Here is an 18,891-nt window from a genome sequence, read left to right as displayed (position 1 = left end):
GCATTACAAATACATGCATAAGCGAGTTAGGTATTTGCCAGCTGCCAGTAACTGTATAATGTACTTGTTTGCTTGCCTGAAACATAAATAGTTTAACAACTTTGCAACATTAAGCAGCAATTCATTGTGTAGCATAAAATATGATAGGAGAAGCTTTTATGTTCCCTACAACTAAAAATAGCAGCAGCAGATACACCTTTGGGGTTTTTAGGTCCTAATTTGGGGAATATGGACACCTAAATCAGCCTCTTTGAACTGGTTAAGGTTGAGGCCCTAAATTTTAGGGGCCTATTTCCATTAGGTACCTAAATTTGAGCCTAAAAAGTGGCACCAGTGGAGGTAGGTCAGTGCCTTAATTTGTATCCCCAGCCAAGCACTGACATCTAGACATGTAACTTAGCTACGCAGACCCAAATGTAGAAATACTTTGGGTAGACACTGAGCATTTTTAGAAAATGTAGTGCTGTGCTAGTTCAAACCAAAGGTCCATCAAATCCAGGGAGTCTTTTAAGTAGACGCGCTGGTGTTTTTAGTGCGCGCTAAAAATAGGCGTACGCTAAAGACGCCAATGTATTTCTATGGGTGTCTTTTGCGTTTAGCGCACACCTATTTTTAGCATGCGCTAAAAACGCCAGCGCGCCTATGTAAAAGACCCCCCCCCCCCCCCCCCAGTATCCTGTTTCCAACAGTGGCCATGCCAAGTCACAGTTACTTGACAGTCTTTCTGGTTAATTATAGTTTATAGACTTCCAGGAACTTGTCCAGACCGTTTTTTTATACACCTTGCTAAGCTATCTTTTACCATACCCATGAAAAAATATGTAATTATAAAACAAAATTTATCCAGAATCTATTAAGCCAAAGAGATGCTCATTGCCCTGCTGCTTCTGCTGATGCATCTTGGGGGGCGGGGGGGGGGGGGGTGGATTAATGCTGCCAGTCCTGTTCTTTTCCTGATGGAACCAGGGAAAGGCTGTGAAATAATGCTTCTGGCCTGGCACCTCCTACTGCATCCTAAGATTAGCCAGCCCTGCACCTCTATCTGATGAGATGAGGTCTTGAGGAGCACAAAAACTACTGCCATTGGATTGTTTCCTCGTTCTAAAGCAGCACTTGAGGACCCAAGGAATAGCAATACTGAAATAATAACTCTTATAAGATAAATAACTGGTATTGGAAGAAAAAATAAGCTCATAATACCATTGCCCTATAAGCAGCAAAAATGATAGATTTGATTTTTTTTGTAAATATCTGGAACTGACCCTGTCTCATCTGTGCAGTTGTTACAGGGATTAACGCTCTCGTTTTGCACTTTGCAAATTAGTGTAGACTGAAGGCTGCTATTAAGATATTTCTATCTGAATCCAAAAAATAGTTTGAAACTTTGTATCGCAGTCATATGTTCATATTAAACTTAACTTTAAGCAAGACCTCAAATCTCCCGATAGAGACATATATACAAGGTATTGCAACCCACCACTATCTTTCAAGAGAGTAAGGTATTATTATTGGTCTGTTTTAAAAAAAGAAGAGGGAAAAAGAATCTGCATTAAAAACTCCCCAAAAACCAGAGAAAATCTACTGATTAAAAAAAAACCCTTCTCTTTAAATTCTACTAGAACAAAGTGAATGAACATACAAAGGTTTGTTCAAAAATACAACCAATCCTTGATTCACAACTACATTTTAAACTATCAAGCTGAAAACTAGCAAGAAACTTACTGCATATAGTGTCAATGGCACAAAATCAAAGGAACATATATAGAAAAAAAACCCCACAAAAGACCATGGCCAGCCCCAAAAATCCATTTAGCTGCAACTGCTGCTTGTGAATCACTCCATGTATCCCCCGATGTAATTCAAACCAAGCTTCACCGTCCGACAAAAAAGCAGTGCACTTCCAGTTCCCCTTGGTACTTCTTATTTGTTGGATTTAGCTTGACATCTGTTTACATAGTTTGAAGTCCCTTTTGAGGTAGTATAGGTTCTTTATATTAAGATACTTCTAAAACATAGCTGGATTAGTTACTGGGAAGAAGTGAAATTCTATTTAAATGTATCTCATGTTTTGTAAGTGAAACGTTTGGTGGTTCCAGATTAGTCCCCAGGGCACATTAGCTCACTGTTAAGAAACCACTATTTGTAAGTCAGCATAATTTATCATGACTTAATATAATTGTTTCAGATCTTGGAACAGTGATAGTAGTGTTTATCCCCATTATGGTTCACCACTTCAGAGCGTATCTTTGTTAAAATACAGCTATTGAAAAGCCGTAGCCTAGGTGGTTTCTTTGCTTCCTTTTCAGATTTTGTCTTAAAGGTACATATATTACTTCCTAGCACTTAAAACAATTAGAAATGTTGTGTAATAGACTACAGTGAGATATTTGTGTCTATCATTTTTCTCATTATTTACTGCTAGATTTTTTTTCTTTACATGTTTCTAGTTTGTTTTGAATTAACCCTAACTGCATGCTACAAAGGACATTTGTGTCAGACTTGTGAGTTCTTGTACCAAGTAGAGCGCTGCTGAGCCTGGTACTCGGACCAGGTTCTGCTTGGTGGCCGGACAACCCCGGGTTTCACCTGCGCTTACAGCCGTTCCACAGAAGTTGAGCCCCTAAGAGGGGCATAATTGAACGGGGCACCCAAGTTTTTTCTCAGGGCGTCCTCGCAGGTCGTCCCCGCGAAGGGGCGGGGACACCCATATTATCGAAACAAGATGGTCATCCATCATTTGTTTCGATAATACGGTCGGGGACACACAAATCTCAACATTTAGGTTGACTTTAGAGATGGTCGACATAAATGTTGAGATAGTTGTCCCCGGTTTTCGGCGATAATGGAAACCGAGGACGCCCATCTCAAAAATGACCAAATCCAACTCATTTGGTCGTGGGAGGAGCCAGCATTCGTAGTGCACTGGTCCCCCTGACATGCCAGGACACATACCGGGCACCCTAGGGGGCACTGCAGTGGACTAACTGATGCACTAATTGAACGGAAAAAGCCCTTCCCTTACCGATCCCTTAGAGATTTGGAAAGGAACGGGCATGCATGAAGGAAATCGCATGCAAATGAGCTGCTCGCTGTTAGCTCATTTGCACACAATTTCCTTCCTAAGGAGGGGAAGCCAGTGCAGAGCAGCCAAGCATTATGCGTGGCTGCTCTGCACATGCCAAAGATGGCTTCATAACGCAGTCAAGCTTCATAGACGCAGACAAGCTGCGTGTATAATAGCTATGTACAACCTTAAAAAAACACAAGTCCAGGTGAAAATGTCCAAGTGCTCGTCAGGGGCGTCTTTTTTTTTTTTTTTTTTTTTTGAGTAAGGATGAAGTGTTAGGCGCCTTCGCTATGCCTCCGTTCCTGCGACGGGCAGTTGAAGATGTCCAAAATGTGGATGTTTCTGTGAGGAGGACATCCATGCCTTTGCTATGCCTCCGACCCCCTTTATTTATTTGGATTTGGGATCACAAGTAGCAGCAGTGGGATTTGAACCAGCCACCTCTGGATTGCAAGACCAGTGCTCTAACCACTAGGCCACTCCTCCACTCCCTTGAAATTTGTCCGTCCCTGTGGGGGGGAGGGGGGGGCAGTTCAGGACGTCCAAAATGTTTGAAAGAAGGATGTCCACGCCTTTGCTGTGCCTCCGCATATCCTGAAGCATGGCTGTGTCGAGTCTCTTTCACAGTAAACTATTGGATTTGGTTCTACACTGTTGAATCCTCATTTCTTGCCTCACTTTTTTGCTACTCAATTGTAACATGTTGTGAACCCCACTAAACCCATGTGGGGATTTAGCGGTATATAAGAGCTGCATTGATGTTGGTACTTTTGACCAACTTGAATTTCCTCAAAGCAGTTCTTGGTGTTTTACCCTTCCAGATATAAGAATGACCACTTCAAAATGTCATTAATTAACCACAGCATCACCTCTTAAGTTCTAAAGAAAGCTCCATAGAATTACTATAACACACCCTCAAATACGTCAGCTTATCAGGAATCCACACAAGAGGGTCACACAGATGCTGCCTATGGGCATGTACATTAAAGGGCATATCATTGACTTTACTCAGTTAATCTTATAACCAGGTATTCCAGAAAATTTGTCGATAAAGGCAAACAGAGAAGTCAGATTGCATATGTGTATAAAATAACAAGTCATCTGTATAAACAGACTGTTTGTAACTTTCTTCCCGACACTTCATCCTTACAAATATTATCAGCCTCTCTAATAGCTATAAGAAGAGGCATTAAAGCCAGATTACAAGCACTTTGATGGAGTTTTTGAAGAGAGGTATATCGGATCTCTTCCAGTAAATAAATCATGTCCCATTTCTTTGAGTTTTTCCATTGGAAGGAGGAAGGAGTGGTTCCATGTCATAGAGCCTGGTATTCCTTTCTGGTTTCATTTCAAGGGAGAGGGAGGGGGACAAACCACTGGGAGATTCATGAGGGGTCATGCCCTGATCCCTCCAGTTTTCAGCTGCTCAGAGCACCGTTTTGTACCCTGGACATGAGTCTAAGTACAAATCACCTTCTTTTTAGTCTCTTTAGTCACGGACATTTCTTCCTGTTCAATTATCACTGTTTGGCATCTTAATTTTGGACCCACAACATGCCACCTTGCTATTTGGAAAAATTGCAGTATAAGATGTCCAAATTCTGCTGTTCCAAAATCACAATTTAGATGGTTTTGGCAGATGGACATTTTTTGCCATTTTGAGATGTCCATGTGCTTTAAACATTAGCCCTATAGGCACCTAATTAGGTGCCTACTTGTCTTTTTTAACCAGGCATCTTGTTACAACATCCCCTCTTTATATCTGTCTTAGACATCAAACTTTGGCAAATGCATTCCAACAGAAAAAAAGCCTACCAGGCTTATGTCTTAAAAATTAAACTGTTAACTATAAGCTAAGGACAGAGCCGTTATCCACCAGCTGAGAAATAAAAGAAACTACAACTTTATGATGTCACCAGAATTTCTCTGGTGGAATGAACAGCTTTGTTCTATACACTAGTCTGTTAGATGTGTACAGTATGTCAGCAGGAAAGAAATATTGCTGGATGATATGGAGGAGTATCATGTCCTGGAAAAACTCTTATTTATAATGGCCTCCAGGAGATTGAGGGAGACTGTGATTTTTTTTTTTTTTTTTTTGTGTGTATTTAGTCCTTCAGAAACTTTTCCAAGTATAAGATAGCTGGGTTGGTTTCATCTATGTCGGGTTTCCATCATGCTGATGACAACCATACACTAGACAGGATGCAAGTGTAGTGTACTGCGTGGAGCTTATCAGATTTGTGATAACTTCTATTTACAGTCTGAACAGTGTCTCTGGATTTTGTCTGAAGCTTTGTCCCAGCTAAATTATTTTTTTTTTAAATCTGCTTTAAGAAAATGACTGCTTCCAAGCATTCTTACTTGCACTATGTATGTCCTCCACGCTTCTCCCTGTACTTTGCCTAGCGCAAGTCTCGTGTTGGTTACAACTGTTGCCAGTATCCAGAGTTGCATTCTATTAGTGTTTCATCTGTTAGGTGCAAGGCACCAAGTTTAACTATGTGGTGTGTTTTGTGTGTGTGGGAAGAAGGGGGGGGGCAGCCCTGACCAACCGTATCAAATTATTTTCTGGGGATGCTGCTGGATTTACTGGTTCATTACTATTTTGTTTCTTCAAATCACTTCAGTTCACATTTTTATCTTTCCAGGCTTGGGGAAAAAAGTTGACAAAACATGAATTCCATTTGTTTTATATTATAAAATGGATGAGCACAGCAAAAGAATCCTCACAGAATATACCGAGCCTGGAATAGTGAGGATGTTGTCGAGGAGAAAAAAAGATTAAAAATATAAAATACTTTAATCAAATGTCCTTCAACATGCAAATGAACTTGCTCAACTACAGATATGTGTGGCACAGGGAAAAGGACTTCAGACAGCCGTGTTTTGGCGATGTTGCCTGTATCAGGAGTCACTCAATGTGAACGTAGTATCACACAACATTCAATGGTGAGCTTATATAGAGTAGTTGTATGGAAACTCCAAAGGAGTAGAGGATGACACATGACTTTCAGGCTGGGAGTTGCGGATAAAACAACTTTATTATAGCATTAACAGTTGAGGCCCGACACGGGTCTGTGTTTCAGCAGGTGAACCACCTGCTTCAGCATTTCACCTTGGAGAACAGATATTTTTTTTGCCTCGGACACATCTTTTTGCTGGTCATAAAGCACATAGCATTATCTGCAGAGTGTTTGTACATGACCCCTCAAGCAGGCGGTTCACCTGCCAAAAAACGGACTCATGTCGGGTCTCAACTGTTGGTGCTATAATAAAGGCCTTGTTTTATCCGCAACTCGCAGCCTGAAAGTCATGTCATTCCCTTCTCCTTTGGTGTTTCCCTTGGATTGTCGTAGAGGAACATCTGTTTTTTTGTTAACTTTGGAGTAGTTGTGTGATCCACACCAGACACTTTTGAATGAGCCCGCATGTAAACTGTCACACAGAAATCTCATCAAACATGCAGCAGTTTGAAATTTGTTTCTTGGACTTCAGTTGTAGTCACAGTTCCTTTTTCATCTGTCTCGGGCTCCAGAACTGCACACTGCACATGTGATGAGATTTCTTTGAGACAGTTTACATATGGGCACATTCAAAAGTGTCTGGTGTGGACCATATGACCACTCTACAAGCTCACCATTGAATGTTTTATGATACGTTTCAATTGAGTGGCTCCTGATGCAGGCAACATCACCGAAGCACAGCCACATTGAGTCCTATTCCCTGTGCCACACACATCTGTAGTTGAGCAAGTTCATTTGCATGTTGAAGGACGCTTGATAAAAGTATTTTATATAGTTTAATCTTTTTTTTTCTCCTTTGTTGACATCTTATAAAATGGCCCAAACATTCTCTTCTCATCCTATTCTTCTCTTGAAATGCAGCATTTTAATAGAGCCAGCTCCAGAGCCTATATTGAAATGGTGTGCATGGAATGGTTGTGAAATATTTCATGTAATTTTAAGCAGTTGGAATCACTTCTCCATGTCAGATTGATTATTTATTTTGAATTCTTATATACCACCTACGAGCCTCCAAGGAAGCAATCACTGCAGTTCCCTCAACATAGTATCTACTGGGAACTGGGATTTTCCATTGTACCCATGATTAAAATTTCTATCTCTTTGCATATTCAAAGCCAGCCTATTCCCCACTAATCAATGCTCAATAACCTAAAGAGTCTCGTTCAAACTAATCAGGGCCGTATCCTCATCTTGCCCAGCGTAACGGAAAGCTGAACAACCTCTACATAAAGAAAACCCACCATGCCCAGATGCATAATCAGATGTCCCAAAGGGCATAAAAAATCTCTCTATATAAAAGGCAACACCAACGTTCTATGAAGCCTCCAGACGGAAGTGTGAAGGGGGAGAGATATCCGGTTTCCCCATGAGTGTCTGCCCCGCCCTCTCTGTAACACAAACAGTCAGTGAAGGAAAACAGCAGAACACGAAATCAAATCGCTGGCTCTGTAACAGTGAAGGACTCAGAGGGGGGAGGGGAGAGAGGGCAGGGACATACACACTCCCACATGCACACAGAAGAAAACCTTGCTAGCCCCCGTTTCATTTGCATCAGAAACAGGGCTTTTTTACTGAAGGACTCAGAGGGGGGAGGGGAGAGAGGGCAGAGGGCAGGGACACACACACTCCCACATGCACACAGAAGAAAACATTGCTAGCCCCCGTTTCATTTGCATCAGAAACGGGGCTTTTTTTTTTTACTAGTGTTTAATAATAGAGACAAATGTGACCCATGTAGTACCTCACAAGGGAAAGTCACAAATGCACTTCTCATTAGTCACCACCTGAGTTCACTGATCTGTAACACAAGAACGTATCCAACTTAGGGCCATGCCAGTCTTGTTACAACACAGTACCAGTTAATCTGGATGCACCAAATCAAAAGCTGACGCAAAATCAATCCCCCACCACCACTCCTCTTTATCCAAGCACTTGCAGATCTCATCTTGCAAAGCCACTAATACTGTTTCTGTGCCATTCTGCTTATGAAAACTTGACTGAATATCTACTAATTCAGCCACCTCATCTATAAAAGCCTACAATTCCAAAACAAACCAAAAAAATGTTCTGTAGAATCTTCGTTAAAAAGGGCAGATTCTTCATAGGATCCAAATCCAATTTCTTTAGCAGTGCTGTAATAACTGCATATGTCAACTTGTCTGGGGCCTTCCCTTCTTGAAGTCAATAGCATAATATTCCCCTAAAATTATGTAATGCATCTTCATGGGGTACCTGAATGTAAAACTCATTGAGCTAAAAAGCATGAGCTAAATCTAAATCCAAAATCCTACATCAGGCATATTGTGAAGTAATACAAAACTCTACAAAAGTCACTCAGAGCATATAATGCAGTTCTGTACCATGTATACAAAAAGGTACCCCCAAGCATACTCGCCAAGAAAACAGTAAATGATAAACAAGTGCCCTTGTGTTGGAATTCAATTGGTCTCCCCCTCTTTTTTTTAAAAACTTTCTATTGTACTATACCATAACATCACCAGCTTCAGTTGCACAGCAAGGTCCTATAAAGGAAAAGGTAGCACCATTAACATAGCAGTGAGTACTAAAACCTCAGTACATCTACTGGAAAACTAAACAAGCCAGATTAATACAGATTGGTCCTATACCAACATTCAACACTTAACAGCATAACTGGTTTCTTTAACTCCAGTTCAGCATTGCCCTGTTTCTCTCTCCCCAGCTCTGAATATCAGGCTGGCACCCACATAACCTTTTTTTCCCTCTAAAACAAAACAAAAAAAAGCCTCCGAGCCCCCTCCTGCTCGCCGACCAATGTCTCCTCTTTCCCTCCCCTCAGTCTGCGTCAAGACCCTGCCCCCAACTGTGAAGGTAAGCCCTACATCCCTGGTGGTCCAGCAGGGTTGTCGGGGGCAGGAGCGCAGCCCCCTCACTCCTGCCCTTTGCGGCGCCTCTGTAAAATGGGGTCTAAGAAAGGTTAAATATTTATTTGTATTTGTAATTAGACTCATTATAATTTTCCTATTTTTTCATTTATGACAGAAATGTAAATTTCTATTTGAATGAGAATGTTACATTCTTAAATTTAAATATTTCTTACCTGTATTGCTTTAACAAGGTTATCCTTGTGAATTATAATTAAAACTATAAATAAATAAAAAAAATAAAAATAAAAGAAATGGCCACCTTGACCTCTAATGGTACTTTGTGTAGTACTGCCAGCTGCTGTGAGAGGTTGTGGCAGCCATTTTAAAGAGGCCCTGCAAGGGGCAAGAGTAAGGGGGCTACGCTCCTGCCTCCAACAACCCTGCTTGACCACCAGGGGTATAGGTAAGCCCAGGGGCTTGCCTTCATGGTTACGGGGGGTGGGCAGACTGATGGGGGGAGGAGGAAAAGGGGGACATTGGGGCAGGGGGGAGAGCTTGGGGGCTTTTTCTTTTTTTTTTTTTTACAGAAAAGGTTATGTGGTCCTGTCCCAATATTATTCATCCATGGCTGAATATTGGCCGGACCTGCATAAGCTCCTGGTGGCCAGGCAGCCCAAAATTATCCCTGATATTCAGTCTCGGTGTTTAAAAAAAATGCTGCCCGCCACTGGCTGAATATCGGAGGGGGGAGGGATATGTGCCAGAAAAACCATTGTTACTGCTTAATAATAAAGGCTACAGCTGATCCAATATTTAAAAAAAAACAAAAAACATAAAATTTGATTTATTATTACAGCTGTTAGGGATTGGGACAGGACCAGTGGTGTACCAAGGGGGGGGGGGGGGGGGGGGCGGTGGGGGCGGTCCGCCCCAGGTGTCGGCAGGTGGGGGGGGGGGGGGTGCTCCGTCGTCTCCTGCCACCACCCTGCGTTTTTAAAGAAAATCCATTCAGCGAGCGACGCAGACAGCGCCTCGTGTCTGCCCTGCTGTGTGCTGTGAAAAAAGAAAATCTCTTCGCTCGGCGTCGGGCCTTCTCTCTCTATGTCCCGCCCACTATTGAGGTAACTTCCTATTTCCTCACGTGTGGGACATAGCAAGAGAAGGCCCGATGCCAGCGAAGCGATTTTCTTTTTTCACAGCACACAGCACAGCAGGGCAGACACGAGTCGCTGCCTGCGTCGCTGCATGGATTAAAAAAAAAAACACAGGGTGGAGGCAGGAGAAGAGGGCTCTGTCGCTCTCCACGGAAGGGGGGGGGGGGCTCAGATGGGAGAAGGAGGTGGGGGAGCTCAGAGGGGAGAAGGGAATTGGTGAGGTGTGGGGGGAGCTCAGAGGGGTTCTCAGAAGGGAGAAGGGAACTGGGGAGGGGTGGTGGAGCTCAGAGGGGTTCGCAGAGGGGAGAAGGGAATTGGGAGGGGTGGGGGAGCTCAGAGGGGTTCACAGAGGAGAGAAGGGAATTGGGGAGGGGTGGGGGGAACTCAGAAGGGAGAAGGGAACTGGGGAGGGGTGGGGGAGCTCAGAGGGGAGAAGGGAATTGGGGAGGGGTGGGGGGAGCTCAGAGGGGTTCCCAGAGGGGAGAAGGGAATTGGGAAGGGGTGGGGGGAGCTCAGAGGGGTTCGCAGAGGGGAGAAGGGAATTGGGAGGGGTGGGGGAGCTCAGGGGTTCACAGAGGGGAGAAGGGAATTGGGGAGGGGTGGGGGGAACTCAGAGGGGTTCTCAGAGGGTAGAAGGGAACTGGGGAGGGGTGGGGGGAACTCAGAGGGGTTCTCAGAGGAGAGAAGGGAACTGGGGAGGGGTGGGGGAGCTCAGAGGGGTTCTCAGAGGAGAGAAGGGAACTGGTGAGGGGTGGGGGGAGCTCAGAGAGGTTCTCAGAAGGGAGAAGGGAACTGGGGAGGGATGGTGGAGCTCAGAGGGGTTCTCAGAAGGGAGAAGGGAACTGGGGAGGGGTGGGGAGCTCAGAGGGGTTCGGGGAGGGGTGGGGGGAGCTCAGAGGGGTTCGCAGAGGGGAGAAGGGAACTGGGGAGGGGTGGGGGAGCTCAGAGGGGTTCTCAGAAGGGAGAAGGGGATTGGGGAGGGGTGGGAGTGCTCAGAGGGGAGAAGGGGTCTGAAGCTGGAACTGGGGTCTGACAAGGGGGCAGGAAGGAGAATGGGTCCATGCCTAGGGCAGGTGGGAGAATGGGTCTGGGGCTGAAAAGGGGGGATGCAAAGCATGAGGTGGATGAAGGGGGCTGGAACTGGGGGCTGAAAAGGAGGGTATTTGGGATAAGGGGGCTAGTGCTGGAACTGTGGGCTGAAACGGGGCAGGGGCTGAAACTGGGGGCTTTAAAGGGGACAGAGAACTGGCTGGGGCTGAAGCTCAGGACTGGTGAGAGAAAAGGTCTGGGGTTGAAACTAGGGGCTGAAAAGGGGACAGGGAGAAGTGGCTGGGGGCTGAAGCTCAGGACTGATGGGAGAAAAGGTCTGGGGACTGGTGGGATAGTGGGGCTGAAAAGGGGGGCAGGTGGGAGATGTGGGCTGGAGCTGGAACTAGGGGCAGGTGGAACTGGGGGCTGAAAGGGGGGGCAGAGAGATAAGGGAACAACAGACCCTGGATGGAAGTGGGGAGCATGAGGGAGGGCAGACCCTGGATGGATGGGAGAGGGAGGGCAGACGGATTGAAGGGGCAGAGAGAAAGGGCAGATGGTGGGTGGAAGGGGGAGAGAGAAAGAGGGCAGACTGGGGCAAATGGTGGATGGAAGGGAGAGAGAGGGCAGACAGTGGATGGAAGGAGCAGAGAGAGAGAGAGGGCAGACAGTGGATGGCAGGGAGAGAGAGAGGGCAGACAGTGGATGGCAGGGACATTAGAGAGGGCAGACACTGGATGGCAGAGAGAGAGCAAAGACAGATCCTGGATGGAAGGAAGACAGTGAAAAGAAGATGAGGAAAGCAGAAACCAGAGACAACAAACTGTAAATATATTTTTTTATTATTTTGCTTTAGGATATAGTATTGTAGCTGTGTTGTTTATAAATAGAACATGTAAATAAGGTAATCTTTTTATTGGACTAATTTTAATATATTTTGACTTAACTTTCAGAGAACAAAACCCCCCTTCCTCAGGTCAGGATAAGATACTGTAACAGCACTATACTGTACTGACCTGAGGAAGGAGATTTTGGCCTCTGGAAGCTAAATGTATTAGTCCAGTAAAATGGTATTATTTTATTTTCTGTATTTTATTTCTATTTGTTAATTTGTAAAGTGGTGATTGGTATTTTAGTTTTTTCAAATTTACATCTGCTGTCTTTATATTTTGCACAGTACTAGGGGACATTTTCTGTTTCTGTGGTGTTGCATTGTATGCAGAGTCTGGCATCGGGGGTTCAGTTTAATTTTTGTTTAAATAGAAAGTTTATGATTACTTATTCTATAGTGGATTAGGGTATATCTGTGTTTGTGAAAAAGACATGGCTTTCGGTTGGCATTGACTGTGCAGGATAGACGATCTGTCTGTTTTCGTTTTACAATAGGTGAATTGATGTTCTAGTCCTCACTGTAGTGTTTAAGATGCTTTCCTTTTCCTTGTGTGACTCGTACAAATTACTGCTTATGGTATGGTAGAATTGCTCTATAGGTCCTGAGTGTTTTGTATTCTCGGTATGCCTAGTACTGGATTTGGGGGGGGGGGGGGTGTTAAAAAATGACCGGCCCCGGGTGTCAACTACCCTAGGTACGCCACTGGACAGGACAAACATTTTTGGTTTAATAAGCATGTTTTTGTTGTACACCAGTTGACTGAATGCCCATTAATTCATAGGTTAACATATATTAAATTGATATAGAGGTGTATTTTGAAAACACTTAGACTTACAAAGTTCCATAGTAACCTATGGAACTTTGTAAGTCTAAGTTCTTTGAAAAGGAGCCCCTAATTAGTGTGCTGTTCAAAAAGTCATTTCTTGGTGAGTGTAAATAAGTATGAAAGATTAGAAATGGGTCTATAGTTAGAGGGGATAGCAGTATCTAGGGAAAACTTTTGTAGTATGGGCCGAACTATTGCCCTTTTCCAAGCACGGGAAACTGCTCCAGTAGAAGAAAGACTGCTTTTAGTAGTTAGGAAAGCAAGGGGAATGAAACCATGAAGTGGAAGTCAAAACCAGTTGGAGGGTAAAGGATCCAGTACACAGGATGTGGGCCATGTAGATCAAACTATCTTTGTGAGAGAAAAATGAATCAAGACCATATCCTAAAAAAGTGGGTTAAACGGAGTTGGTTGAAGGCTGCAGCAAAAGTTGAAGGAGAAGTTGAGGATACTACCTGGGTAGAGGAAGATGCAGTAAAAGGTGCTAGCCCCTTTAATGCTCAAACTCCAATGATCAGAGCCAGCAAGAGAAGGAAGGAGGTGTGCCATTGGTGTATCATGGGTGGTAATCGCCACCTATTCAGCTGATAATGGGTGGGGATCATGGTTGTGGAAGCAGAATCCAGGCTGCTTGTGATGGTGATCAAAGCGGAGGGAGCAAGATGTAGCATTTGTAGCTGAGACTAACAGTGGCAGCATATGTGGTTAAGAACTGGTGGTGGCGATTGCTGGGTGGAGAGTGAGTAGACTTGCAACATTTTCAGTCTTTGCTGGTAGCAGCAGTGACCCTGAAAGTGGGAGTGTAGCTGTAACAAGGTTGTAAAATATTATTATTATTATTATTATATTTGTATCCCACATTATCCCACCTCTTTGCAGGCTCAATGTGGCTCACAATTCATCGTGGATACTGGAAATAGAAAAGAATGTACATTTGGTTTTACAGCAAGTTTTGGGTACATGATGGTGAAATACATAATATCTGGCTCCCCACTACTTGGGGAAGTTCAAGGGCAGGAAGATCCTGCAGCATTTTCATGGGAAGGAGCCAGAAGGCGTACTGATGCTAATATCAAAAACTGATCTCCCTTCTTTGTACTTTCCCACTGCCTGTATGTAGCTGTTAGGAAAAGGTCAGATTTGCTGTCTAGGTTATGTTTTTGGTGACACTGCAGTGTGTCACAACACCCTGGGGGGCGAAACATGATCATGTCGGACGTCATGTCCCCCGTATGACAATGCTTTGCTTGAAGATAAGTTAAATCAATCCATAGTTAATCTAAAAATTGAAATATATAAGATAGATGTATATGCAGCGGGAAAGTGGAGGGAAGTTTATATTCATTCCGTATTAAAACACTGGAGAACCGATGATGAGGTGGGTGCAAGAAATCCTTGCAACAGAGTAAAATCATTGGCAAGGTACACCGCTGAGGTTTTCAGGGTTTTGTTTAAATCTTAGTGGGAGAAACAGCGTTGTTACTAACATTATTTGTCATGGCATATGACACTTGTCTTGTAGACCATGAGGCATATTTTCAAAGCAATTAGACTTCCATGTAATTTTGTAAGTCTAAGTGCTTTGAAAATGAACCCTCATGTGTATTTTGAAGCTGAGATGACCTTCTGGCATGACTGGCCTTCAAGAAGTTTGACCATGAGGCCTTGAGGTTGTTTAAATTAAGCAGCTTGGCTCAAATTAGATATAATCATGTAATAAATAAACAAACAACCTTGGTCAGCTTCCTCTCTCCTCTGTGAAATGTTTAACATTTGCCTAGTCATCATCTTTCTTTGGTATGGAGTAGTCAGCAAGTAATTACCTTCTGTTTTTATACACTAGAGGATTACTTGTGGTTGTGAAGAGATGTTGCTTTTCATACAGTGGTGAAGATACCATCTATAAGCTAAAGAATGTGGTCTCGGCACACCCAGAGGTGCACTATTATTTGGCATCAACAAATACATGTCCAGAGTCACTTAACAGCGAAGCCTGAAAAATGCAATTACTTTAAACAAAAACAAGAATATTTCATCGCAAGAAACTGCCTGAAGCATTCAGTACTCTTATCGAAACAGAAAATGTGAGAGTAGATAAGGACCACAGGCCCATCTAGATAATAAAGTGTTCTGAGTGGCTATGTAATGGAAGAAGCTGGTTGGATGATGCCTTGTTTTGATTTGCAGGACACCAGCTTTATCAAATTTGCAACTGCAGCTCTCTTTTCACATTTACTGTGGCCTTCATTGAAAGGACAATAAAGCAGAATATCTTAATGCAGCTGTCAGATTTTTTACTCTGGTTTCTAAGGGATTCCTTAGACTCGTGCCTTCCCTGGCCCTCCCTCTTCCCATATACAAAAATCTAGTAAATCAATGGGATATGATTTGATTATAAAGAAAAATGGACAAGCTGCAGCCTTTAATAGGGAGCTTGTCTGAATTCTAAGCTACTTAAGTAATGAAATATTTAGCAGCACTTAGTGCTTCTGAGCAAATATGTTTATCTGATCCCAGAGGGATGCAGAGAAAGTGGGTTTGGAATATTCGTTGGTTTTATTTCTTTGCCTAACGCAGCGTGTTTGCCATGTTTGGTCTTTTCAATGGCTAGCTTTTGGGAGCTGTCACTTCTTTCATCGGGTCTAAACAAAATGGAGGGACATATTAATGCATTTCTTTACTAGCTATCAGGAGTTAACTTAAATGTAAACCGTTCTGTTTTGCAGTCGCAATAAGATATGGTATATAAATGGACATAAATAAATTATTGATATGAAAAGGTATCAGCTTATATAACTGGACCAGAAAGGTCGGTGTTCACCATTCTGCAGTTTTCTTTGACAACTTCTACTTGCATTAGCATCTTGTTAGAACTTATTTTAGTGCAGGTTCTACAGCAGGATACTTTTGTCACAAAGTTTCTGAAATTCTGCGGCAATTATGTCACAGGTCTGTATTTGTTTGCGTATTAAATTATGTACACTTTTATTTTACTTCCCAAAAAGTCATTTTCTTACATTTCTCGCCTGTCCTGTTAGTTTATTTTGCCCTCGTTGAGGGGAAAATTGAAATTAGTGATTTGCTTCTGGGAAGGAAGAAGGGGAAAAGGGATATGGAAGATGAGTAGAGAATGAATAAAATGGATGGAGGTATTGAATGAAGGGAAATGGGGGGGGGGGGGGGGTGGAATTATATAGAAGGAGAGGGTTGGAGAAAGGTATTTGTGATCAGGAGAAAGAGGAATAATATATTGTAGTATAAGTACAGTTTTTATCCTTATTTTCTTTATTTCAATTTTAAAAAATAATTCCAAGTAAAACATACTTGTGCAGAAAATCAGCTACCACAAGATATTACAGGAAATTAGAATTACTAATACAAACATGAATGGTAAGTAATCCAGTCCTCAAATTGAGAGAAGCAAGACATAATACCTAAATCTCCACTACCCAAGCTGCAAAGGACTCAAATACAAATCAACCTGTGCATCCAGCTTTTCCTCCATAAGCACACAACTATGGAACGCATTACCAAAAGCCATGAAAACAACTTATGATCCCCTAAACTTCCGGAAATCATTAAAAACTAACCTGTTCAAAAAGGCATACCCTACCCACCCAAATTAAATGCCTGTACCCTGCAACACAACAAAACCAAAGATCATAATGGACATATAATAACTCTTCCTCTCTACAATTCCCTAATGTGTCTGTACGCACGAACCTTATTCTACCACAACATTACTGTATTTGTTCATATTGGAATTGGCGAACGCCTTTATGGTACTATGTAAGCCATATTGAGCCTGCAAATAGGTGGGAAAATGTGGGATACAAATGTAACAAATGAATAATGAAATAACCAGCAAACAAGTGTTTTAGATAATCACTATAACTAAGAAATTAACCCTAAATGGAGGACCTATTTTTACTTTCAAGTGAGATAGCTAATACAATCATGATTGGGGTGTCCTCTGACTTGGTAGAAGAGCCCTGACCAGTAACCACAAATTTATTACTCAAGAACATAACTTGAGAGGGTTAAAAAAAATGTAAGTTTGAGACTGATATTTCACTACACTTTTACAAGGGAATTTCAGGGGGGAAAAAAACATACCACCCAAGGATAAAACCCTTGGATGCATAAGTACAGTTTTATGCATGAAACGGTGGAATGTTCTGTATGGATGTAGAGGAAGAATTCTGTAAAGTAGCTACATGAAAATTACTAATGTAGGATTTGTGTGTGTTCTCGGTTGCAGCCCTACCACCTATGTACTAGAAGATGATGAACCTCGCTTTATTGAAGAAGTAGATTACAGTGCTGAGAGCAATGATGAACATGACACTGACCTGGCTGAAAATCTGGGTGACACTGAGTCTTCCACTTTGGAGGATAGATTGTCTGACTCGGAGACAAGGATGTGTTTGCACTGACCAACTCCCCAGTTGCTGTCATTGAGGAAAGATGCTGAGGATCTGATGCACAGGAAAACAGATGACAGTGGGGGCTATGGAAATGGCGAAGACTATCTAGACCCAGTTTGCTTACCAGACAATAAATGGTTTTCTGAATTATGGTAAAATTGTAGTTTTTATTTGATGCTTTCAATCGGTATTAAATATACAAAGGGAAAGATTTTATTACTTATAGTTTCAAATAATGTTGCATGGCTGCTTTTGTCCCTCTCCATCCATCCAATGAAAACCAAATGGATTATAACCATAACTTGCAATGTGCTGGTTGGAGCGTGCAAAATTTTATTTTTCTTGTGATCTGGTAGTTATTGAAGATAGTGAATATGTACAGCTTGTTTTCCCCTCTTTCCCTATGTACTGTAGCTAATGAAAAACGTTATTTATTTCTTTAAAATCATGTTAACTGTTTTATTGTGTTTGAAATAATCCAGAGCTTGCTTTAATACTGTCATGCTATGTTTGCTACATTAAAAAAATATAGAAAAATTATAAAGTCGATTGTTGCTTGTTTATTGATGCTGCCACCATATTAATGTTGGAGTATTTTCATAATGGCTTTGATTGCCGATATACCAAGCAGATGCACATTTGCAGAAATGTATGATCTTTACATGAAGTCTGGCTCAAACTAGTTAAAAGGCTTTTATGAAGACCACTGTCACTTATAAACAAAGCTGGCAGTAAATCCTTTTACTTAAGTGTATTATGCGAAGCCCCTGTTCTAAAGATTTCATGGTCTATCATTGTAATTATTTTTGCTGTTGCCCATTTAAGGTTAGGTACACTGGAGGCATCAATAAGTATAGTAATTTATTCTAAATTCAGTAGGTGTGCCAGGGTTAGAACCCACAAGGAGAAATGCTACTGTCTCTCAGTACACTATTCTGCCCATGCCTCCTCTCTAGAGTATAAATGTATTAAATCATTACCTGATTTATGCTAACTATATCAACTCAAGTTACGGAAGCAGAAATCTCGTGCACAGAATGCATTCAAGTTAGAGTGGAGGAGTAACTTGATGGTTATAGAAAAAGATGATGAACCAGAGAAGCTAGGGTGCAAATCCTATGTGGCCTTGTAGAAGTCATTTCGTCCTCTGTTGCTGCCTCAAGTACAGACTTAGATTATAAGCACAGTTGGGCAGGGAAATGATGAGAAATAAATCCAAGTGCAAAGCAGTGCCTGTTGAGGCTTGTAATGTAATTTGGGTTTTGAGAGCCACGCCATTTGGGTTTTAGTTTGAAAATACTCATTTCTTTTGAATCTATGGCCGAGCCCCCGTATTCTATATATGGTGCCCAGATTTTGGAACCCTCATGGCAACTTAATTGACTAAAAAGCTCATAACATCAATAATTGCCCTATTCTATAATGCTGGGTGTCAGCATCCCATAGTGCATATCTCAAATGGGGACACAGCCATTGGAGGGGTTGTGGGCATGTCAGTTGCACATGATACTGCTGAATAATGGATCAGTGCGCCCACCGTGGGTGCCAGCATTAATTCCAGGTTTCAGTGGGCATGTCTGGTGCCCAAAGTTAGGGGTGTGAATTGTCGCTAAGCAAGATTCTA

The 18,891-nt window shown here is 42.4% G+C and overlaps 1 protein-coding gene across 3 annotated transcripts in view; it reads left to right on the top strand.

Moving 5' to 3' along the window:
- AGTPBP1 (ATP/GTP binding protein 1) overlaps nucleotides 1-17,780 on the top strand; it is a 237,825-nt gene extending 220,045 nt beyond the window's left edge. For all 3 annotated transcript variants that reach the window (XM_030193670.1, XM_030193671.1, XM_030193672.1), the window contains one exon: nucleotides 17,102-17,780. In XM_030193670.1, the coding sequence (XP_030049530.1) occupies nucleotides 17,102-17,276 (175 nt within the window). In that variant the 3' untranslated portion in view covers nucleotides 17,277-17,780. The remainder of the gene's footprint in view (nucleotides 1-17,101) is intronic.
- The last annotated feature ends 1,111 nt before the right edge of the window (nucleotides 17,781-18,891 follow it).

Source organism: Microcaecilia unicolor, chromosome 2 (assembly GCF_901765095.1).
Source record: "Microcaecilia unicolor chromosome 2, aMicUni1.1, whole genome shotgun sequence".
NCBI lineage: Eukaryota > Metazoa > Chordata > Amphibia > Gymnophiona > Siphonopidae > Microcaecilia > Microcaecilia unicolor.
This window is presented reverse-complemented; position numbering and strand designations above follow the sequence as displayed.